This window comes from Choloepus didactylus, chromosome 8, assembly GCF_015220235.1.
Source record: "Choloepus didactylus isolate mChoDid1 chromosome 8, mChoDid1.pri, whole genome shotgun sequence".
NCBI classification, from domain to species: Eukaryota; Metazoa; Chordata; class Mammalia; order Pilosa; family Megalonychidae; genus Choloepus; species Choloepus didactylus.
The window spans coordinates 92,983,335-93,009,214 of NC_051314.1; the positions used below are offsets into that span (position 1 = coordinate 92,983,335).

The 25,880-nt window shown below is 36.8% G+C and overlaps 1 protein-coding gene across 7 annotated transcripts in view; it reads right to left on the minus strand.

The window, feature by feature from the left end:
* The window catches only part of TMEM117 (transmembrane protein 117), a 516,480-nt gene that overhangs the window by 400,431 nt on the left and 90,169 nt on the right, over positions 1 to 25,880 (minus strand). For all 7 annotated transcript variants that reach the window (XM_037845384.1, XM_037845383.1, XM_037845385.1 and 4 more), the window contains one exon: positions 22,252 to 22,384. In XM_037845384.1, the coding sequence (XP_037701312.1) occupies positions 22,252 to 22,384 (133 nt within the window). The remainder of the gene's footprint in view (positions 1 to 22,251; positions 22,385 to 25,880) is intronic.

Genomic DNA, 25,880 nt, shown 5'->3' on the forward strand with positions numbered 1-25,880 from the left:
TAACTACAATGTGTAAACTCAGAATTGAATCTTAGAACATAGCCTAACGTGGACATAATAATTGTAATAGTCCTTAGATTGTAAGCTCCTACAGCAGTTAACTCTATCCCTGAATTGTAAGGCCTATCTCCAAACTTTGAGATGCTGATCCCCTAGCGTATGTTGTCACAAACATTGGGACTGGCGGTTTGATATGCTGAGCCCTCGAGCATGGGACTTGCCCTTATGAAGCTCATTACCACAAAGGAGACTCTAAAGTTGTATGTAATGGTGCCTAAGAGTCTCCCCCTGAGTACCTCTTTGTTGCTCAGATGTGGCCCTCTCTCTCTCTAACTGAGCCATCTCGACAGGTGAACTTGCTGCCCTCCCCCCTACATGGGACCCGACTCCCAGGGGTGTAAATCTCCCTGGCAATGCAGAGTATGACTCCCGGGGATGAATGTGGACCTGGCATCGTGGGACTGAGAGTATCTTCCTGACCAAAATGGGGATGAAAAATGAGACGAAATAGTTTCAGTGGCTGAGAGATTCCAAATGGAGTCGAGGTCACTCTGGTGGACATTCTTATGCACTATATAGATGACACCTCTTAGGCTTTAATGTATTGGAATAGCTAGAAGTAAATACCTGAAACTACCAAACTCCAACCCAGCAGTCTGGACTCCTGAAGACAATTATATAATAATGTAGATTACAAGGGGTGACAGTGTGATTGTGGAGACCTTGTGGATCACACCCCCTTTATCTAGTGTATGGATGAGTGGAGGAATGGGGATAAAAACTAAAGGACAAATGGGGTGGGATGGGGGGATGATTTGGGTGTTTTTTTTCACTTTTATTTTTTATTCTTGTTCTGGTTCTTTCTGATGTAAGGAAAATGTTTGGAGATAGATTGTGGTGATGAACGCATAACTATGTTATCATACTGTGGACAGTGGATTGTACATCATGGATGATTGTATGGTGTGTGAATGTATTTCAATAAAACTGAATTTAATAAAAAAAAATCAATGCTATAAAAAAAATCTATACTGCACATGCAGAGCTATCACAAAGAAAATTTTATTCCTGTCTTTTCTTGAAAAATTAAAGAGAATTTTCTGCTTTATTCTGCAATGTAAAAAGATATTCCTATGGCTCTGTTGTGCTTTCTTGGGATGCTGTGACATTACTAGCTGAAAGGGTTTTATCATATCTTTTTATATTTAAGCTTGCAATATAATTCTTGCTTCCTGAAGTAAAATTCAAACTCATTTCCTCCTAAAAGGATATACATATAAATCTGTGTGTCACACAAAGCTCACAAGTAAGTGTTAAGCGGTTTTAGTAAGAATTATTTGCCCATGTGCAGGCTATAGTAAAAGCTGCCAAGTCTGGAAATAGTTTTAAATACAGGTACTTTCTCATGCCTAACTGAAAGAGCACTACGCCATTATTCCTAAATTAAAGTGGTATATGGCACCTATAATCTGATGACTCTAAGAATCCGTATTTTACTAAAGAGAGAGAAAATTCCTGCAAAGAGTTTTAGCTACCCCTATAGTCAGAATAGTATGAGAAGTAGCCTGGACTTAAACTTCCTTCAGCATTATTTTTCATACAGAACAGTTACATTTTTTGTAACAAATACTACAAAAAAACAGGTTTTAGACAAAAAAAAAATCACATAATTATGTGGCTAGTAATACATTTAAGATGATACATGCCAACTGCTTTTTCCTTGATCACAAGTAGAACTTTACATTCTCTCCAAACGACAGCCATCCATCTGCAGAAGAAATTTTCCAAACTCCTTTGTCGTGATGTTTGATATTGTTGAAAAAAGTCAAAAAGGCAAAACGTTCTCCCTGAAGACAAGTAAGCTCCACTTGGGTACTATACCTACATTTATGCTAATCCTTAAGACTGACAATAAAGATCAAGCCCATACTGACAGACTTGAAAAGAAACAGCTCACTAAAACTCATTGCTCTATTTATTGTAAGGATGATGTTAGGAATATCATTGAGGATGTTGTTCTCTGCATTTTAGAGGGTCCTCTTTCTGAAAATACAAGAAAATGTTCTCTCTGGTCTCAGTAAGAAAGATCAGTAGTGCTTCTCCCAAATATACACTGAATAATATAATAAAATATAATATAATATATAGCCTCTGTCTGAGATTGGGTTCTTTATTGTTTATATTCTATGGGACTGTTTTAAAGTCTCCTTGCCATCAACACGGAAGAAGATAACCAGAAGAAAATAAGGAAGGAAATTAATGCAGAGGATGGAAAAGAGCATAGAAAAAAACTCCTGCCCAGCAGGTTTATAGATTCTGAGGACACTCTGGATGTGTGTGTGTGTGTAAAAGTGTTTAAAAACATTTATTTTTTTCTTTCTGAACATTTTAGCATATAGAATGCACTATTTTTTTTATTAAATTCAGTTTTATTGAAATACATTCACACACCATACAATCATCCATGATATACAATCCACTGTCCACAGTATAACATAGTTAATATCATTCATCACCACAATCTATCTCCGAACATTTTCCTTACATCAGAAAGAACCTGAACAAGAATAAAAAATAAAAGTGAAAAAAAACACCCAAATCATCCCCCCATCCCATGCCATTTGTCCTTTAGTTTTTATCCCCATTCCTCCACTCATCCATACACTAGATAAAGGGGGTGTGATCCACAAGGTCTTCACAATCACACTGTCACCCCTTGTAATCTACATTATTATATAATTGTCTTCAGGAGTCCAGACTGCTGGGTTGGAGTTTGGTAGTTTCAGGTATTTACTTCTAGCTATAGAATGCACTATTTTAAACAGTGTATTAGTTAGCTACTGCTGCAAAACAAATTATCCCAAAATGTAGCAGCAGCTTAAAACAGCAAACCTTGATTATCTCACAGCTTCAGTGGGTCAGGAATCTGAATTCAGCCTAGCTGGGCCCCTGGCTCAGGGTCTCTCACAGGGCTAGAATGATCGGTCAAGGCTACAGTAATTTCAGGCTCGACTATGGGAGAATCTACTTCCAAGCTCACTCATGAGGCTGTCGGCAAGCCTCCAGTCCTTGCTGGCTGTTGTCTGGAGACTGTTTCTAGCCCTGTGGGCTTCTCCATAGGATGACTCACAGCATGGCAGCTGGCTTCCCCCTGAGAAACAGCTCCAGACAGAGCAAGAAGAGGAGCAAGAAAGAAGCCAGAGTTTTTCATAACCTAATCTCAGAAATAACATCCTATTGCTTTTATCATATTCTGTTCATTAGAAGGGAGCCACCTGGTCCAGCCCATATTCAAGGGGAGGGAATCACAAAAGGGCATGAATCTTCTTAAACTAGAGTCAGTCACAGAAGGTGGAATCACACTGATCAGTCAATACTTCACCTTGACAATTCTTGGGTCAACCACTAAAGCCTTCTCTGAGGTTCACTATGGATTCTTATGATTTTTTTTTTCCTAGTAACGCCTTTATATTACATATTCAACTTGATGCAGGTTTTTCCTGGAAAAGAACAATGGGAACTTTTATCTTAAAATAATCTCATGGTCCCTATTAGAAACTGAACTTGGCTACAAATAACCTACACCTGCCCATGAATACGCAAGTCTACATCAGGGCCAAGATTTCCTTCTAGAGAATCCCCAGATCATCCTCTTTCTCTCCTAGTCTCCTTATTCCCTCCCACTGATATTAGACTGGGTGACCATATGTTCCAATTTTGCCTGGACATTCCAGTTTTTTTACCTTTTATCCTACATTATTATTAATAGCATTCACCTTCACTTTCAAAAGCATCTTGGTTTGCATAATAAATTACAGAGTTATCCTATTTTTAAGTAATATTGTATGTTTTTTCCCTTTATTTCTGTTCTATTTTTTACTGGGCTTTGTTTTGGGAGCTATAGAGAGTAGAATGGAGGTAGCACCCCTTCTCCTCTTCTCTTTCTACTGGAAAAGGATCAGAAAAGGAGAAAATAGATATCAAAAGAGCAGAGTGCTCATTGCTGACTCTTCCCATTCTCTCAGTTCACCAGCAGTGCTGCACATTTAATAAAAGTAGATAAGGCTCAGGTCATGAAGCATAATTCAAACTGGTTATCTTCAGCAAGGGTAAAATACACCTAAGGACAACATTTCAAACAAAGTAAACTAAGTCCACAGAAAAATATGGCAAGCTTGTTTTGACTCTCTATTGACCTCTCCAGGCAGATGATACACATAGTAGGCTGTACCATTCCAATCCTGTTTACACATATCACAATTTACTAATTGAGTGCTTTCTCCAAAATGTGATAGAAGAGATAAGGTAGATATGCAACAACCTGGCTTACTATCTACTCCAACTTCAACCAAAGCCAGGGAAGAAACATTGATGCCTGCAGTACTATGTCCAAAAGCTTTTAAGCTCAGGCTCAATTTTTCTTCTCCTTCTCATTCTCCTTTTCCTCTCTCCCTATCCCCATTCTTTTTCTTCCTCTCCATCTTTCTCCTCTTCTTCCTCTTCTTCCTCCTCTTCCTTCTCAAATTCTTCCTCTCATGACCTCATCCTTTGCCTTTAGCAAACTCCTTCCCCAACTGTCCCAGAAGTGGGAGTTGACTTTAATACATCCTTCTCTGCCCTCTATTATCACTTCACTCACACCATTATATCACCAGCATGGGACAGGGCTCTGATGCCTGGACAACCAAGAAGGATACATATATAGAAAGATGGAGGAGGATGTTAAAGACACTGTGTGGGGGAAGGAGGAGGACGGTATCAGAAACTATATAAGGGCTTCCAGGTTGAGGTAGGAGTACTCCTTTGTGGGTAGCCATTAGTGTTGTTCCCAAAATATTTCTGATTCTGCCTCTTCCAGGTGCACAGTATGATTACACTTTCTGGCCCCCTTGGGCTTGCGTGGGGCCAACTAATTAGTTCTAGTCAAAGAACTGTGAGCAGAATGTTTAATTACTGCTCTGAGAGTCCCAGGAGCAATAACCAACACCCTACAACACAGAGGCTATTTCAGTCTTGATCCCAGAGGAAGATGTCTTGAAGCAGAGCCCTCCAGCTGACTCACAATGGAAATGTACCATGAGCAAGAAACAGACTTTGTTTTAAGCTACTAAGATTATGTCTGTTACAGAGACAATAATCTAGCCTATCCTAACTGATACATCTTAATTTGAGACCTACTTATTGGGGCCTTCTGCTTAATATCCTAATTCTGAAACACCTACTTCTGTGGTTCTTAGCATGGAGTTCATAAACTCCCTCATATTATACACAAAATTTAGGGGGTTGGAGGAAGGGAGTCCATAGTGTTCATTACATTCTCCACAGCTTCTGACCTTAGCTCTACCTTGTTGCTGATTCCTAAGTGTTCCATGAGAGTGATCTACAACCATGACAGGTAATCTTTAGTGGCCAGTCGTGCCTTGGATTCCCTAGTCCTGTATTCTTACCTCATCTCTGTAATTCATCATCTCCCACTGTCTTGCTTTGACAAAATGGGTCCATCATCTGCTTACTGAACCAGCTATGGACACTTGTTTGATCTAAAGGAGACCTTCAGCCTTTAAACTATATCTGGTGATTGGTATCCAAAGTAGGTACTCAGAAAATGTTTTTTAATCATTGAGGCCAAGTTCAGAGAGATCACAGTGTCAAAAGCTCTGGCTCTCTCTGAGCCTGAGCTGCTCTTATTCCTAAGAAACATAAGGAGAAATAGTTATTGGGAATTTCAATTAGGAATCCCTCCAAAGCCTGAAAGGTCTAAGTAATAACCGAATTCTCTGGAAGCAGTTCAGCAAATGGGTGTGAAAACCTAGCTTCTTTAATAGCTTAGGTCATTGAATTTACATAAACTCACCCTCAGCTGACTCCCCCTTAGCTCCTGCAGTGAAGTGATAATCAAGGCTGCCTTTGCCAAACACTTAAATTGTTTAAGAAGCTGAAATCTCCTAGCTTATTTCTCCTCTTTTTGCTGATCCCAAGAGAAATATCACATCTGTTGCTCCTTTAAGACTTTATGAAATCTTTTTTAATTCTCTGTTTTATGTATATCCACATTATCCAATTAAGATGCCCCAGTAAGTTTCAGTAAATACATACTATCGCAACTTCTTATCTCTGTGTAGCCACTCATTACTTTTTACCATCAATGATTTATTTTGGATACTGCATTTTAAGTTTATACCTCAATACTATAATAAAAGTAAAATGCCTTAATTAATAAATAGATTTTACTACCTGACAATGGACATATATGAGTGTATATAATATCTATATATAAACTGTATTTTATAATATATTTATAATATACATATTATATAATAATAGAATATACCTGTCTAAATAATAGCATATGGACAATTTTGAAACAACCAAACCAATTAATTTTTTGCTAAAAGAACGTAAGCACTTTATATGTATTATAATACATATAATACATAAAATATGTGTATGTGATAACACATATATGTAATATATAATATATATATAAACATACTTATATACATCACATATATACATACTTATTCCTGATACTGTACAGGGTACCGAACAATTTATGCTTAGCATAAATTTTAGAAACATCCTCCTAGTCTTTTAAAATATGTATTTTAGGGAGAAAGGATTAGATTATGTAGGCTAAAAAGTACACATCAAAATCCAATACCCCCGTTCTTGCTTCATATTTTATTTTTATTTCATTGATTTTTTTTTATTGTAAGAACCTAAAATAGATTATTTTTCCAGTTAGAAAAACGTATTCATTTAACATGTTACTTAAATCAGCATTGGTCTCTGAATTTCCCATTTCTAAGGAATTTCAATATTGCAAATATTAGTATGCTCTTCTAACTCCTACAATTTCATGTCTTTTGACACTAGCTTAAATCAGTTATGCTATGCACATTTGCTTCTCCAGGGGAGGGGCACGGATAAAAGAAGTAGAGTGTCAGGATAGAGAAAAGTTAACCAGTTCCAAAGTGATCGTCTCCTGGAAGAAAGCACTAGCAGGCTCACTTACCTCCACCAGGAAAAGGCATTACCCTCCCGACCTGGTGCAAAAAAGGGTCAAAGAGGTTCTAGGTATTCACACCTAAGTGGCAAGAACAGTGTATACTATAATGCTGCAACCTGTTATAAACTTAACAGGGAAATATTTGAATGATGAAATATTTCATTAATAGAACTGTGTACTGTTTTTCATCAATCCCTCAAGAATAACTATTGGGTCAACAGATGACAAATGGGTCAACCTGTCACAGAAATTTCATTTTCTCAGAGGGTAATGGGCCATCTCTCATTAATTTACTGGATTAAACTATGTAACTTTTAATATACCTTGAGTCTTTGAGCTATCATATACATCAATTTTCCATGAACAGAAAGAACTTATCTCCTGCCTGTTCAGCACTGGAAGAGGAAATTGAAATGGAACTTAAAGGTATTCATTATTCTATGATCTCTAGAAAATGGCTACACACACGTGTAGAAACACATGGATCATTGTCATTAATTCCCATGATATCATTCATAACCCCATCAAATTTCCCCTTTCTTTTTTAAAAGGTCAAAATTAGCAAATAATTGTTTACTAACTTAATCTGTTTGAATTTTCTTGCAAACCCTAATGTAATATTCTATTAGATTTCTATACTGACTTTTCACTGATAGAAGATGAAATGAGGAACAGCTTATGTGCACTCATCGGGATGCATTCCAATAGCATTTGAGTCCACTGCCAAGTATTCCATGTGCTAATTTCACTCTATAAGTCAAGCATATTTAAGATTATATATTATGGCATAGGAAATTAAAATCTGTTGAAGACCTACTGGTGTCAGGCATTTGTTTGGGCATTTTGCATGAAACTAAAAATGATTACTATAATTGCACAATAAAAATGTAATAAGAATATTGTCATAAATTGCATCATCCCATTATATTGACCAAAGTACATATTATTATTATAGTAACTAATATTTATCGAGCGCCAAAGTACTTGAAAAAATAAACTATATATTTTCTGTTATGATAATAGCAACTAAGATTTATTAGCAGTTCATTATGTGGTGGGCACTCTACCAATTGCTTTGCATACCCTGTTTTCTCTGATGGTCACAACAGCCCTCAGAGATAGGTATTAATATCTCCATTTTACCCATAAGGAAACTGGGGCTCAGAAAGTAAAATGTTTCCTGGGTCACATTGCCAAAGTGTATCAGGATGAAAGCTGTTCCTACTACACCACACTGCCCTTTACACAAAGCAAAATTAAAGGCAAATGATATTTTTTATGACCTGAAGTTTAGTTTTTCCCCAAGAAGCCTGTGCTTCCCTAGATTAATAATGATGAGGAAATGTTGATGCAAATAACATGAATAATTAGTAACATGTGCAACTCTCTTTTCCCCTGTGCAAAGCACGTTCACATGTGTTTTTTTTTTTTCTTTTGACCCTACAACAACCCTGCGCGGTAGGCAGGGGAAGTATTATTTATCCCCTTTTCTAGCCAAACCACAAAAAGAAATTGTTCGGCTTTTCCCAAGTTATTTTTACCAGTTAGTAGTTAAGACGGGTTTAAAATCCAGCTATTCTACTTCCTAGATCAAAATTTTTTCCTGCAAGAAGTTTATAAAATATTTAATGGTAGAGTTAAAGCAAACAACTATGAACGATGATCATAGAGCACCTCTTAAGTGTGGCAAATCAATGTCAATTCTGGAGAGAGACAATGTGCACTCCCGCAAAGCAATAAAGATGCAACATTTATTATTTGTTTCATTAATGTTGTAAAACTTTATCAATTCAGACAACACTTGTGAACTTGTGATAATTTGGATACACTGTACAGTTTCACCTTTGTACTATCAAAACCAAAGTACAAAACCAACAGTATTTAAAAGCAGTAGATTTTGCTCTATTGCTGCCTCTGGCTAAATAAGTCTCTCTCTCTCTCTCCCCTCTCCCCCCACAGTCTACCCCCTCTCTCTACTCGTGCCCCAGTGGGACAGCCCTCCTAACCAGATCCACCATTCATTTCCTGCTTTTCTTTTCTCCAACCCATTGTCAGCAACCAGCAATGCCCCTTACTCCCAGCCTTGGTAATTAATTGTGCTATTACTGTGAATTAATAATACAAGAAAGTTAATGTTTAGCCTAATTAAGAGTGAAGCCAACAAATTATTTAAAGCACGACTCCAGCAGAATTTGCATTCAGCCTTGAATTTATAGCCAATCAAGCTTTTCAGCTATTGACTCCAGTACTTCTAACCTTCCTTAAAGCCCAGAGCTAAGTTCTCCCTCTACCCCAACCCCCCAATCCTGCCCCAGTCCTCCATCCTTTACCTAACCCTAAATGCAATGCTTTATTATAGACTTTTGAAAATAACATTGTATTGCTTTTTCTATTTGTTACAACTCAAATTAATAGCTTTGTACTTCACTAATTTTGTCAGTTTAGGTCATACAAAAAGTTTTATACTTTAAGTTTATTAACGAACATTTAAAATGTTTCTTGCCATTTCCCAAATTAATTTAGCACATTTAAAAATAAAAAAAGAAACAAACACTTGAATATCCTTCCTTAGAACCAAGCTAGCACAGAAAACAGAGGTAGCAGAGCTCCCTGCATTCTATTTGAAGAGCAACTGCAAGCCAAAATCACAGTTCTTTACAGTACAAACAAGCCAGAACTCCTGGTTCTAGATCAGTGGTGACAAGAAAGAGAAAAAAAAAAAAGTTACAAAACTTGAAAACATTATTGAAGGTTTTAAAAATAGAGAACTTAGTAAAGAAAAAAGTATTGCCTGTAGTGAGATTTTACCCCGAATTATTTTCCATTAAACAGTAATTCAGTCTTGAGAAAAAACAGCATGCAGAAAACTACATTTCTGGCAACAGAAACTGAAGTGCCAGAGAGAATCTTTTATGATAGAATGTGTGGACACACGTGTGGACCAGAGTATTAGCCATTCTTTAAAAAAATACAGATGAAAGTATGCAGTGTATCAGACACAAGGCCTAGGTCAGCTGTGCACAAGAACTTTTAAAAGCATAAGAACTTGGCAAGATGGCAGCACAGAGAGGAGTGGAATTTAGTTAGTCCCCCTGGAGCAACTAATAAACAACCAGGAACAACTAGTAAATAATTTGGAATAACTGCTGGGAGACAACCATGACTGTCCACACATCGTACACCAACCTGGATTGGGAGGAATGTCTGAGATTGCAGCATAAATCTGTAAGTAAAAGCTGTGGATCCAAGCCAGGATCCAAGCTGCAAAACCTCACTGTGGTAGAAACTAGCAGCACTCTCCAAGCAGAGTGAGTGAATATAGCTCAGCTGAGCGCCAACTGGGGTTTTAATTAACAAATGTGGACTGCTGAATACAAGCTACAAACCCCCAACAAGCAGACAGAGGCTTTTAGTAATGACTGACCTTAGAGAACCAGAAGACTCATCTGTCCCAGAGCCCAGAAGACCAGGTGTTACCTCTGGCTGATGAATGAATCTGGGGGGCTGTGTACTGGCTCCAAAAGAGGGCTTTCTGTCCCTTTTTCTCTCTCTCAACCGGAGGGGCTCAGAGGAGAAAGCCTCAGCCATTTTCAGTTCCCAGCTCTCTGACCCAGACAGGGAAGGAAATAATAGAGTCAGAGAGACAACAATCCAAATGCAGATGAAAACTCCCAAAGGGGTGTATCTTCCCTAAGAGTATGGAGGTGGGGCTCAGCTTTTCCTTCAGAACCAGACCCCAGAGGCTCGGGGGAAAGCAGCCAAAACAGAAACTAAGGAGGCCACACCTCCTTATACCAGTTGGGAGTGACAGGCTAACAGGTGCCACCTGCTGAGCAGGTTAGGAAATGCACAGCGACTGGAGACCTCACAGGAAACTCTTTCATTCCTCTAAGATACACGCTGAATATAACCCCATTCTGCGACCTGAACCCATTCTGGTCTAGGAAAATCTGACTGGGGTAACCAAAGAAATCAGATGCCTAGACAACAGAAAACTACAATCTACACTAGGAAAAATGAAGATATGGCCCAGTCAAAGGAACAAACTTACAACATAATCAAGATACAGTTGAGATATTGTTTCACTTTAATGAAACAATCCATTAAAGATTTTCAAAGAAATATGCTAAATGAAATAAAAAACCAAATCAACAAGTTCAGATAAGATACAACAAAAGAGATGAAGGCTATAAAGAAAACACTGCGTGAACATAAGATAGAAATCAAAAGTTTGAAAAAACAACTGGCAGAATCTTTGGAAATGAAAGGCACAACACAAGAGATGAAAAACACAATGGAAACATACAGCAGCAGATCTCAAGAGGCAGAAGAAAACACTCAGGAACTGGAGAATAAGACACCTGAAATCCTACACACAAAAGAACAGCTACGGAAAAGAATGGAAAAATATGGGCCACGTCTCAGGGAATTGAATGACAATGTGAAATGCATGAATGTACATGTCATTGGTGTCCCACAAAAAAGAAGAGAAGGGGAAAGGGGCAGAAGCAATAACAGAGTAAATAATCAATGAAAATTTCCCATCTTTTATGAGAGACATAAAATTACAGATCCAAGAAGCACAGTGTACCCCAAACAGAATAGATCTGAATAGATGTATGCCAAGACACTTAATAATCAGATTATCAAACATTAAAGACAAAGAGAGAATCCCGAACGCAGCAAGAGAAAAGCAATCCATCATATACAAAGGAAGCTTGATAAGACTGTGCAGATTTCTCAGTAGAAACCACAGAGGCAAGAAGGAAGTGGGGTGATATATTTAAGATACTGAAAGAGAAAAACTGCCAACCAAGAATCCTATATCCAGCAAAACTGTCCTTCAAATATGAGGGAAAGTTTAAAATATGCTCTGACAAACAGACAATGACAGAGTCTGTGAACAAGATATCTGCTCTACAAGAAACACTAAAGGAAGCACTGCAGACAGAAAGGAAAAGACAGGAGTGAGAGGTTTGGAAAACAATTTGGGTGATGGTAACACAGCAATGTAAGGACACTGAACAAAGATGACTGTGAGTATGGTTGAAAGAGGAAAGTTAGGAGCATGTGGGACACCAGAAGGAAAGAGAAAAGATAAAGACTGGGACTTTATAACTCAATGAAAGCTAGAGTGCTCGACAATTGTGATAAAATATACAAATATGTTTTTGCATGAGGGAGAACAAATGAATGTCAACTTTGCAAAGTGTTAAAAATGGGGTGGTATTGGGGGAAAATTATAATTAATACAAACTAGAGGCTATAATTAACAGAAACATTGTGTTATGCTTCCTTTAACGTAACAAAGGCAATATACCAAAGCTAACTGCCTGTAAGAGGGGGACATAAGGGAGGGGTATGGGACTCTTAGCATTGGTGATGTTGTCTGACTCTTACTCTACTTTAGTTTAATTCTATCTTTCCTTTCATTGCTTTTTAGCTGTCATTTTTTTACTTTCTTTCTTTTTCTTTTGTCTTCCTACCTTCTTTGACTCTTCCTCCTTTGTTGAAGAAATAGAGATGTCCTTATATAGATAGTGGTGATGGTGGTGAATACATAAATATGCGACTATACATGGAACCATTGACTGTTTACTTAGGATGGAAAGTATGGTGGGTGAACAAAACCATCTTTTAAAAAAAAACAAGTTGATGAAGAAAGCTTGGGAGCACTACATTGAGTGAAATAAGTCAGACACATAAGGACAAATATTGCATGATCTCAGTGATATGAACTAATTATAATATGTAAACACATAGACATGAAATATAAGTTACCAGGATATAGAACAAGGCTAAAGAATGGGGAGTGGTTGCTTATCATGAGCAGAATGTTCAACTAGGTTGAAACTAAGTGTTTGGAAGTTGACAGACGTGACGGTAGCACGTTATTGTGAGAATAACAGTGCTGAATGGTGTGTGAATGTGGTGGAAAAGGGAAGCTTAGAGTCACATATGTCACCAGAAGGAAAGTTGGAAGTTAAAAGATGGGAATGTATAAAACAGTAAATCTTGTGGTGGACAATGTCTGTGATTAACTGTACAAATATTAGAAATCTCTTTCATGAACTAGAACAAATGTATGACACTATAACTAGAAGCTAATAATAGAGGGGGATGGAGGGGGAAAATATACCAATTGCAAACTATTACTAACAGTTAACGGTATATTAACATTCTCTCATCAACACTAACAAATGTACTATACCAAAACTATGAGTCAACAATGGAGGGGGGAGTGGTTAGGGTTAGGGGAGGATCTGAGTTTCCTTTTTTTTTTTTTTGTCTTTATTTCTTTTCTGGAGTAATGAAAATGTTCTAAAAATTGGAAAAAAAATTAATTGTGGTGATGGATGCACAGCTGTATGACGGTACTATGGGCAACTGATTGTGCACTTTGGATCTTTGGATAATTGTATGGTATGTGGGCAATCTCAATAAAATTAATTTTTTTTTAAAAAAGCATAAGAACTTGAACAATTTCCTCCAACACTCCAAGTCCATACTGCTCTCTGACTCGTTCGCCTTTCCTATTCATCCTGGCTTGCTTTTGTTGTCACCTCTGTACACAGAAACAATGCATTTTAGATTTTATGAAAGTGTCCATTTCAAATATTCCCCCTATTACTTCCCCTGATCCACCCTTGTCAGGTCACACTGACTGAGAACAATCACCCTACACAGGTGGCCAGGTGAGCTCTCCACCTAATTTCTTACTGAAACTTAGTGAAGAAATGGAAGAGAGAGACAGAGTATATTCCACTTCATTTAAACCCACTATCTAGTTCTTAACCTTCATCTGTTCAGGTCCTGAATATGAATACCAACACTTATTTGCAAAGTGTCTGATTCACTTTGTCTTAGTTCTCAGTTTCTCTCCAACCAAAACTTAACACGAATTGATAATTAATATTTGTAAAACTTCTCTGGAAAAGACTTTATATCAGGAAAAATATAGCTTCTCCTTGTGATTACTACTAGAAAACATCAGCTTCCTCATAGTCTGCCATAAGGAGTGTGCACTCTTTGGGGCCTGCTAAACAGATCCCTTATTCCAGCAGATGGGGGCATTTTTACCAGTGAGTCAAATGTCTAATTTCTTCAGTGCTAAACACAAAATTTATGATTATTATACTGGAATAAGTATATTAACATATAGATGTCTATGTATATATGTAAGTTTTTATATATATTATTTAAACCTGCTTTAAAACATAAATTGAAAAGAGGCAAAACATGTCACAAAACAATAAATGCTCATTATGGAGTTCACTACATAGATTTCTTCAAAAAGTCAATTAACAAAAAGGAAGGCAAATATTTCAATACCAAATTTTGGAGATTCATCTGAGAGAAGATTCTTTTCTAAGAGAAAACCTACAATATGTAAATGAAACAATCCATGCTGAAAACATGCCTTTTGCTGCCATCAAGTGGTTCTTTTCAGAATATTTTTATGAACAGCAACCTCCCTGCTCATCTTGCTTTCCCACCATTTTCATTCCTTGCACATTATACATGTGTTATCCTTTGGAGACTAGGGATATTTCAAACGACCCAGCAAGCCTTTTTTAGTAGGGCTTTTTACCACTGATGCTATAAAAATTACATTACTAAGAAGTTCTTCAGAAAGACAACTTCAAAAAAGGGTCTGAAGTGTCCAAAACGTAAAAATCCTTTCTAACGCTATGTGACTAGCTCAGTTTCTAGTCAGTAAAGACCTCAGCTTAGACTTTGGAGCTCTTTCTCTTCAGTCCATTTAGAGAATTTCTAAATAGATTAGTTTTAAGATACCTAGTCAAATACAGAGGGAATAAAAAGAAATATTTTGTGAGGGGTTCATATTTTTAATCATTTTGCATCAAGTTAACCACCATCGCTGTAGAAGAAAATAGTTTCATGTTTCTTTCCTATTAATTTCTCATTCTCTCAAGGTTTCAGTCCTGTATATAATTTATGCAACATATTGTATTGACACAGCAAAAGTACAACTACGATTAGTATATAACCCTGATTTAAATTTACTTGAGTGCTTTGTCCCTTTTCCCTTTAGTAAATTCACGTATCAACCTATTTTCTCCTGAGAGACAACTAGTTAAACAGATAGTAGAGTGAAAGGGAAAAAGGACAATTGCTATTTTTAAAGTAAACAGAACAAAAGCAAAGCACCATGGTGGCATATCCTTCATATTCTAAGAAAACAACAGCATTCATCTCAGGGTATTTGGTTCTTTTGATTGGAAAAATGCATTAATGTGGTTTTGGTTCTGAAGAAAGCAGAAGATAAGTTGAGACAAAAGCAAATTAAACTGCTCTCTATAACAAAACAGAGGAATTCTGGAGGTTAGTGGGAGCTCCAGAGAGAAGGAAGAACTTGAAACTGGGGAGAAAAAGAAAAGAATTAGAACAACAGTCTTGGACAAGAAGGTTTCAAGAGGCATCCAAAAATAATGGCGAATCAAGCTTTAAAGAGAAATGCCTTTGGGAGGGGATGAAGAAGGAACTTTAAGACCACTGATGCTGGATAATCAAATTTCATTATGCTGTTTTGTAATGCTCTGCCTTCATCACTAAATGTTTAATAAAAATCTAAAATCCACAATGACATTGTATGGGTGGTACTTCAGAGAGTAGAATGGGTAGGAATTCATCTACACATGGGTTGAAATGCTTTGAAGAAAAGATGGTAGTAACAGAGGAAAATATTGTGAGGAAATTGAAAATTGAACCAGGTGCAGAAATTTAGAAAAGTGGTGAGAGAAAATCAACACTCTCCCTCACCAGGAACTTTCAAAAATATTGGGTGGTTCCCACAGTTGCATGGATGGGATCAAGCAATTTTCTTTGGAAATTGAACAAAATTGTGACTTCATATACACTAGCAAAATCTCACTGTTTATGGGGTCTTCCTCATCTTTATTTACATGTTATCAGGAAGCTCAAACATCACACAAAATCATCCTCCCTCAACTCACCGTACCCTACCAGTTCCCATTCACAAACAAATTGCTTTAAAAGAACTTTTGTGCACTTTTGGTGTACATTTTCTCACTTCTCACTCTCTCCTCAAACTCCTGCCATCAAGCTGCTACCCACCCTGCCCTGGTGAAGCTACTTCTACAAAGACTCTAGTGAATATCCATTTGCTAGACCCAATAAAAACTCTCCACAAATTTTATCTTACTTTCATGTGATCTTGTCAATTACTATCATCTCGAAACACTCTTCTCCCTCAGCCCTTACTGCATAATATCGTACTGGCATGCTGTGCCTCTACTTCACTGACGTGTGTTAAGGATTAAATGAGATAATAACATGAAATGTACCTAGAACACTCAATGATGGATAGTACTGCAAGTTCTAATTGTATTGCTACTGCAGTTTTTCTCAGACCTTGATAATCATTCCTTTTCCACTTCCTCCACCTCATCTTTCATTGTTGGATGCTTCACAATTCTGGCCTAGATTCATTTTATGCAAACACATCTACTTCCAAGCCCTAATTTTCATCTAATGGTTATTACTTCAACTATATTTTAAATGGTCTTCATCTCAATGAAAGGCACCATCATCTTCTCAGAATATCATCTCAGAGGACTTATATGGATATCAGAAAAGTTCACAATTACCCATTGAGAAGTCACCCAAGAAGTATCTAAGCTAACTCCTTTATTAAGCTAAGGTGGAAAATGTATCCCTGAGAAGACAAATAAATATTATTATTTATTCATTCAACAAATTTTTACTAACCAGGTACTAAATGCTGGACACTGGAGAAAAATAATGAGTAAGACATGGTGCCTGATAACGAGTTTATAATTTAGTCATTTAGTTGAACCATAGCTACCATAATATATTAGAAACCAAATCTATTGATTTCTTTGTCTTTTGATGTGCCTTCTACAAACCATACATGGTCTTTAAAAAGCAGTGAAGAAGAAACAGTGATATATTATCTATATTACTAGTGCCCATTAGTTCCTTTTTCTAAATTCTTGATTAGACAATTCATTGTTTCTTAAACTTTCTTGTAAAAAAATAAGTTAAAACTATACATTTCTCTTTAAATAGACTTTAGCTATATCCTACAAGTTTTTATACATATTTTTTCATTATTTCTAAGTCTAAGACTTTTCCAATTTCCATAAGTTATTTAGAAGTGTCCAAATGTATGCCATTGTAAAATTTATCCCTTACTCATTTGTAGCTTGAATACATTGTGGTCAGAAAATGTACACAGAGAATGTAGCCTGTGAGATATCAATTCTTTTGTTGAAACTTAATTCATTGCCCAGTACTTGATCAATTTATGCATTATTGTTTCCATTTCTAGATCAAGCTTTTCTAACTGGATTCTTTCAAGATCTCCCCTTTGTCTTTGTTGTCTGCATTTCACTAGGATGTTTCTCACTCAGTTGTACTTTTACTTATCCTACCTGGGAGTCATTGTTAAAGCTGAAGATTTACATCTTTCATCAATTCTGGAAAATCTCAGAAGTTATTTCTGTGACTATTGCATTTTCCACATTTCCTCTATTCTCTCATTGCAGCATGAGTCATATATTGAACTTTTCATTTAATCCTCCATGTCTCTTATTTCCTCTTTGATATTTTCAACCACTTTATCTCTGTGCCATATTTTGGTCATTTGGAGAGCTAATCTTCCAGTATATTAATTCTCTCAATTATATTTAATCTGCTCTGTACCCATCTATTGAATATTTGAAATTTAATTTTAATGGTTCTGTTTTTAAATTTACATACAATCAACTATACCTTTCTCAGGTGCACAGATGGATGAGTTCTGACTCTCTCTCTCTCTCTTTCTCTCTCTCTCTCTTCCCAGAGGTGAGTGAGAGATTTTTTTAAAACCACCATCCCAGGAAGATACAGAACTTTCTCATCTCTCAAAAAATTCCTACTTGACCCTTTGTCATTAATCACTTCCTTTTTTGCCCTTCCCCCTTCTCTCTCCCCACCTTGTCCCAAGTAGTTTTGCCTTTTTTGAATTTCTTATAAATGGACTCATATAGTACGTACTCTGATTTCTGTCAGGCAGCATAATGATTTTGGGATTCATCAATGATGGTATATGTATTAACCATTCCTTCATTGTTTGTTTGCTTTTTAAGATTTAGAAGTTCCATTTGGTCCTTTCTCACATTTGCTTGTTCTATTTCCAAAATGTCTTAATTTTTTATCACTTTTTGAATTCTTTTTAAGGGTTTTAATTACTTTAAACATTTTTATTTTCTAATTCTCAATCCCAAAGTCTATTTATCAAGGTCTTAAGGTACTAATCCTACCATTTATTATGTCTGCTGACAATTATCATTACCGGTGGGGATTTATATTGAAAGAACTGAATGCAGCTTGCAATTACGTAAATGAAATGTTAACCTGATCAGGGATATTTTGGGGTTCTAAAATCCAATGGAGAATGCATATTAAAACCACAAAACCTTGTGAGGGCATACTTGCTATGAGTTCCCCAGAGATTTTTTTCCACCCAATGCTAAGTGTAAGTAAGACGAACTTCCCTGATGCCTGCCTGTGCTAGTGGTTAAATGTCTTCTGGTCCACATTTCCTCTATAGCACTCAATACAACCATCCAATACGGGGATTTATATTTTCGATTTCTCACTTAATCTGGTCCCAAAGCCTTGTCTCTGGTCCCCACATAGGAGTTAACACTCACATCTCTGAGTCACTGCCTTTGTCAAAGCTCAGTAAGTGCAGTGTCAGCTCATAGGCTTACTGCTTGGTTTTCAGATCCTTCTTCATTTTTGGCCTCTGGGGTTTTCCTTACCTTTGGGTAAGCTCAGCTATGCATTTATAAAGGGTTTATCAGGCAATATCAGATTTTCCAGCATTCTAGGTCTTTTGTAATGAAAGCAGCTTCAGGTTTTTAGTCTGCCAACTTGTGAAACAGAAGTTGTGCATAAAGTTGGGAGACACAAAATTCAGCCCCATGATCAGGAACTTCCTGCAACAGAACCCATATCTACAACCTCCAACATTTATATAAAGATGAATTTAGTTCATCTTGGTGACAAAGAATATAAGAAGGTACAAAGAGCAGCATTTTTGTGGTTTGAGGTGTAGAGGGACCAAAAGATAATGGAAGGTGGGAAGAGACTTTTCCCTGTAGTGGTTAAGAAATAAGGATGGTCTGAAACTTGGTTCCTTTTATTCAGGCCAGCTAAGTACCTCTTTCCTTCTCCATCTGACTGCCTCTCAGCTTGGCTCCCAGAGGTAAGAGCTGACGAAACTTCAAGGAATTCACTGCAAAAAGACAGAAGCCAGGCAACTTGATTCTTATCAAGTCAATTCTGGCTAAAATCTAGAGATTCTGGTCTGGATAAACCTAGAGATTCTATTTATAAGTTCAAGGTATCCCAGCTTGCTTAAATTTATACCCAATCTTGAAACTGTCAAAAAGGAAGGGAGGAAGGAAGGGAGAGAAGGAGGGAGGGAAGGAGAGAGGGAGGGAAGATGGAGGGAGGAAGGGAGAGAAGGAGGGAGAGAGGGAGGGAAGAAGGGAAAAGAAGCAGACTAGTCTAGGGAAACTCCTTTCTTCCTCCCATTCTAGGCCTGAAGGCTTTGTGTAAAACTGCAAAAGAAAGACCTAAAATACCTGAACACAAGTCTAGCCATCATTGGAAATACCTGAAAGCCTTTTGGGAATGGTTCTGGACCAGTATTTCTAGAGAGATCCACAAACCAGAACACACTGGGACGCCCTATGCAATTCACATTCAGTGCAATAATCCTGAATTCCTCTCTACAACCAGCAATCTTCAGGTATAAAGCAAGGCAATCCACATCTGTGTGTCCGTTGTCCTTCCTGCAGCCTCAGGTTCCACTGTTCCCTGACCTACAGAGGATGAGGTGAGGCCTCAGATAGCATGGTAGCTCCCTAAGGACCCCAAAAGCACAGCTGCATCTATTTGCTCCAAGAAATGATTTTTTTTCACGTTTACATTCCTACTTTGAAGTGTGTACTACTTCAAATGATGCGTGTTATGAAAGTTAGCAATACATCTTTCAGAAATGATGATTTAACTTTTTTTCTCTGTAACACTAAACCATTTGTCCCTTGCTTTGGAATTAAAAAAAAAAAAAGAAAAAAAAAGTGGCACCATTAAGACTTCCCCTCAGTAAAAGATCCTTTTCCCACAAAGCTCAGGCATATCAATGAGTTTGAATTACACAGGCACATGTAATACTGCATTTATTCTGAGAATAAAACAGAATCTCTTTTAATTTTAATTAAGATTCATACACACGAATTCTAAACTATTCTCCTACTTCCTGCACATACCTCTTCCTTCTTTCAATTTTCAAGTTCAGCTTGAATGATAAAAATGCAGAGAAAGGCCAGTGAGGCATATGGTGAATGAGCAACAGGAGCAACCATCAAACAGTTCTGTGCTAGTATTTCAGCGGAGTGTATTACCAGAATTCACTACTTAATAGCTCAACCTTTTCTTTATTGTTATTTAAAATGGAGATTTAATTATAATGTTACCATGGACAAGTGACTTAACCCCTGTGTGCCTCAGTTCTTGACCTGGAAAATGGAGATGATAAAAACACCTATGGCCTAGGGCTGTGAAGTTTGAGACAATTCATATCTGGTACTTGCTAAGTGCTAAATAACCTTTAATTATCAGTAATATTATTTTCATTTTAGCTATTAAGACCTTTAAAATGTACCAGGCATCTCATTTAATTTCCTGCTTTTAGATTTGTGGTTTTTCCTCAGAGTAAACACTTCTGGTTAGTGTAGTTGACTGGCATAGTTGATGTAAAAAAAATATATAGAATTAAATGAAAAGTCAACCTCTGAAGAAATGAGTATATTTTATATACTATTTAATGTATTATTGCCAGCGACAATTCAAAAAGATGTAATTTTTAGATGAGTGTCTTCTCCTTCTGGCCCCAGTGCTGAGTGTGTGCAAAACCTTCCGGAGAGCTCTTTGTTGTGTTTGGTGATTCCAAGCGTGTCATCATCCATTCCATCGGCACAGGCACTGCTTTAAGGCTGAGGAATATCCTGAGTAGTCACAGGTTAGAGTCTGTAACTCCACCATTTAAAAATAGACCTACTATTTACAGCGTCATTCTAGACCAAGAAACAATTACAGACAGAGCATTTTAATAACTTCCTAAAGCCTGCACATTTGATCTAAAATCACATTCTTGGATTTACCACTGGTTAGTACGGACTAAATTATAAACCTTGTGAAATATCTCCTTTCTCTGTACTGTTCATCTCCTTTAACGGTCGGAGAAAAGAACAATAAAATTTTAGTTAAGTTATTGCGTTGAACAGTGGTAGCCAAAATCTATATGTAATGTCAAAACAATTGCACATTATATAACTGGACAACAATCTTGCCTAGTCTACATTTTGAAAAGGATATTACCTAGCTTTCAGATCTACTGGGGAGGATAGATCAAACCCTTCCTTAATAAGTTCTTCAGAGCACATCAAATATCTAAGCTGGTTTATTGTTTTCACTAATCTAAATCTTGATGCTGGTGGCTAAACCAATCTACTTATATTCTGCCCTTAGCACTTCTGAGAGCAAGCCAAGAGGAAAGTATACTGAAGGATCAATCCTAGTGTTTCATTATACAATGAAAGAGCTAGAGAAAGTTTTTTAAAAATCTACAATCTCCCTGTTAGCATATCTTCTTACCATGGTGATTTGACTAGTGATTTGATAAGTATAAATCACAACCCTGGATTTAATACAGGGTGGCCCACTTTTAAAATGACCCAATTTTAACAAAGGCATCTCTGTGGTGCATGTCAAGAGAGAGAAAAAAATGCCACCAGTATCAAATACTTTTATTTAGCCAGGCATTATAGAACAACGGAAGTGCAAACCTGGAGACTTCATCTTATCCCTGCTCAACTAATGGAGTGAATATAAGTTAGTCAATAAGATTTTCTGATTCTATATTCTCTATCACCTGCCCTAAACTATCCCACAGAGAAGTTCTAAAGAATAAGGGACACAATACAAGTATTGCAAAATGCTATAAGCTTCTTGGAAAAAGTATTCTAAATGTCTCAAATAAGAAAAATGTACAGATTATCCCTATTTAGGGAATGATATTTGTAAAGGAAATTTAGACTACTTCAAACTATAAAATGCTCCTTCAAGTCTTATGAGTTTCAAACATAACAATCACCACAGTAGAAAGGGGAAAGGTAACCTACCCCATGTTCCCATCCATTAGAAGAATCATGTTGTATATGTGAGAAAATATGAAGAGAAAGAGAATCGTGCTGAAGAACATTGTCATCCATGACCCATGATCCTCTCGAAACATTTTTAACCGAAGCAACTGACCTGAAATATAAAAATTATTAGAAATCAATTTACATGGTAACTCAAAGTTCATACCCCTTTGCTCTATTTTAGTGACTCCTGATTATCTCATTATCTTACCATATTCTGAAGCCTTTGCCATTGCGGTGTCTTACGGGTAAAACAACAAAATAACGTCTCTTTTGTTCTTTTGTAAATAAACGCTCATGGATGAAGTCCAAGACAACTCTGATATCATGTTTCATCTTACCACAAGTAGTATTAATATAAGAATCTAGTAGGTAAAGATCATTTATAATGCTAACATGGAAACAGGATAAATTACAACACAATCCTCACTACTTTTTATTTCACAAATATGTTTTTTGATTCATACTAAAACTAAGGCAAATGATGAAGTTCCAAAAATTGATTTATTTCCCTTTTTGCTTCCATAGAGCCATTCCCAAAAAAAACAAAGCTGACCTCACCTATAAGAAGATCCAATTGTTTAAGGTACGTGAAAACTTGAAAGGGAAAAAGTGAAGTTTCTATCATAAAAGGCAACTCCTGGCTGCAATAATCCATGTCCATGTACAGGCATGTGCAAGGCATATGAGTGTGCGTGTGGTGAGGGAAAGGGATGGGGCATGTGTGTGTTACGGAGCTCAATGTGGCTCCCAGAAAAACATACCTTCCATTTAGAAATATAAATGCTAAAATTAGAAAGAATGTGTAAAATGCAAGCACTGTAAGGAAGAAATGCAAATACTGCAGGAGGAAAAACGTGATATACACCAAAGCAAAAATGTTTTTAAAGAAACACTAAAGTAAAGTGAAAACTACTAAAACATTAAAGTAAAAGTTACTAATTTTTAGGGCGAAAATTTCTGATATTAGAATTAGTCCAGAGAAGACAGTTTGACTCATGGTAGAGAAGACAAATGAGGGCACTAGAACCCTGAAAAACAAGGAAGATGAAAAACCATGGGAATGAGAAAAAAGTGAACAAAGGTTACCCTGGCTTCTCCCAAGATAACTTGTCTGTTATTTCCATTCCTAAGAGAGTGTATCTAAATAAAGATAGGAAGATGAAATATTTATAGGTACTACAATTAAAATAGGTTAGGCCTGGAATTTTTCAATAGAATTTCTCACAAGGGAAAATATCCCCTTTTCAGTGATATGCCAAATATACATATATATATTTCCATCTGGAAATTATCTCCCTAGGGGTAGACAGGTACCTCTTACACAGCTTACTGAGCATAAGAAAAAATAATCTTTTAAGAGCTATCTACTAAGATTCCCTTGTACCTCACTTTATATTTCATTTGGAAACCAGGCTAATTGAAACATTACCCTAGCTAAAACTTGAGATGGAGAAAAAAAATAGAGATTTGGTTATATCATCTGGTTTCTTGGCCTGCACAAGAGAAGCAAAGGGCAAATCTGCAAGTCAGTGGGGGTGTGAATGTCTAAAGCAATAATGTGAAAAACTCCCCAGTGAAGTGAGTGATACTAGCACAGCAAATTACAAACCTACAGAACTTGTTGATTAACTAAATCAACAATTACGGAAAGCCAGGAATTTGCAAGCCTCCACACAACATATTGACAGGAATGTAATAAATAGTTATTAAACACAGAATGCTTGGGAGTCAAAAACATGTCATAAATATCACAAAGCAAACTGCAAAGAATATTATTCATTCATTGAACAAATATTTAATGTGTGCCTATTACATGCCAGGCACGGTTGTAGGTCCTAGGGATTCAACTGTGAGCAATGTAGGAGGGTGCTTAAAGTCAATCAACATTTGGTTATTTAATGGAAATGTGACCTTATTTTAGATTCATGGGCTCTATTTGTTCAGGAGTCCCTTTGCTGCAAGTTCTTTAAGCTTCAAACCAAGACCCATTTATTTAACTCAGTACATTATATTGAAGAACTGCAAAGACCAGCAATTAGCATTCCTTTGAGGTTTAAATGTGAATTTTTCTTAAAATTTGCATATGTCAAAAAATTCAGGAATGGATGTTCTTTAAAAATCAAATAATAATGGTGATTTAAGAGTGCTTAGCAAGTAAAACATTGTGGATTAACTGTAAACTGGCTGAAGTAATGCAAAATTAGTAAAAAAAAAAAAAAAATGTAACAGTACCACTTATGTTGTCATTGCCACACTCGTTGTCTGGCACTAATTTTGAGCCATTATGGTCATTAGAACAAAATGGCAGGTTAACACTGCTTGAAATTCACATATAAAGCACAATAAAAGTGCTGCAATATATAAGGCTAGAATTGGTGCCATCCACATGTTCAATTAAATCACATTATAAAAATTTCCCATAAATTACTACACGATTAACTCCCTGAGTGACCATCCTAAAAACATGTATGCATCATCTGGGCCATCAATTGACTGGTCTTCATGAATGACTCTTCCCATGCAATCAAATCAAACTAAGAATCTCAGAGCAACCTGAGGATGTCATATGAAAATACAGTCTGCCCTGTAGGGTGACCATACATCCTGGTTTCTCTAGAATAGTAATGATGTATTACTGTTGTCCTGGCACAATTATTAGCAGGGTCCCCTTGCTTTCTAGTTTGGATAACAAATTATGTCACCTCACCTATAAGTCACAGAATTCCAAATTTTCTAACATTTTCCTTTACAAGAATTTTAGGAGATGACTGGGTGAAAATAAGCCTTGTAAGTCAACAGAAATAAAAGTCAGCACTAAAAGGGGTACATTTCTGACATGATCATAAATGACCTTTATTTTAATCACAGATATATTTGTAAATCAGAGTGTGTATTTATGCTATTAATAGTCTTTCCTGTCTTGTATGGATGTTCTATACAAGATTATGGTCAAGGTAATTGGAAATATATCTTAGAACAATCAGAAGCATTAAAGTGATACATAAGCCTGTATTTGGGTTGCAGGTAGGGTTGGAAGGCACAGAGACTGACTGTGCTTATACCAACCAAAATGGCCTAGAATCTCAGAATCTTTCCTGGAAAACAGTAGGTTTAAGACCACTTAGATATCATGCAATTCTAACAATGTTATTGATCTAGAAGCATATTTAAAAGTACATGTTGAGCCCACATATGTTTTGGAAATAGAGACAAGTATGAGAGGCAAAATTATGGAGAAACTACTTAGTCTCTTGGGGATTTTTCCTGCTGTGTACTCATCAGCAAAAGAACGGAAAGGAACATTTCCCTTCTCCCTCACAGTCAGACCTCTGTGACCCGAGTTCTAGACTCCTTTCTTCAGAAGTGGTTAATAAATTTTCATGTTTCAGGCCTTGGGGAAGAAATAAACTAAAGAATCTCAGAGGAGAGAGGGTGAAAATGTTTGTACTTCCAGGGATGAGATGGGTTTAGCTCTACCCCGGGAGGTTATAAAAGCAGAGGACTGGATAAAGAGAGGGTGTCCAGGTTCCTGTGGAATACAAAGAGGAAGGCCTGAAGGTGACAGCACCTCCCCTGGGGATGACTGCATGGGTGCTGGCGCACAC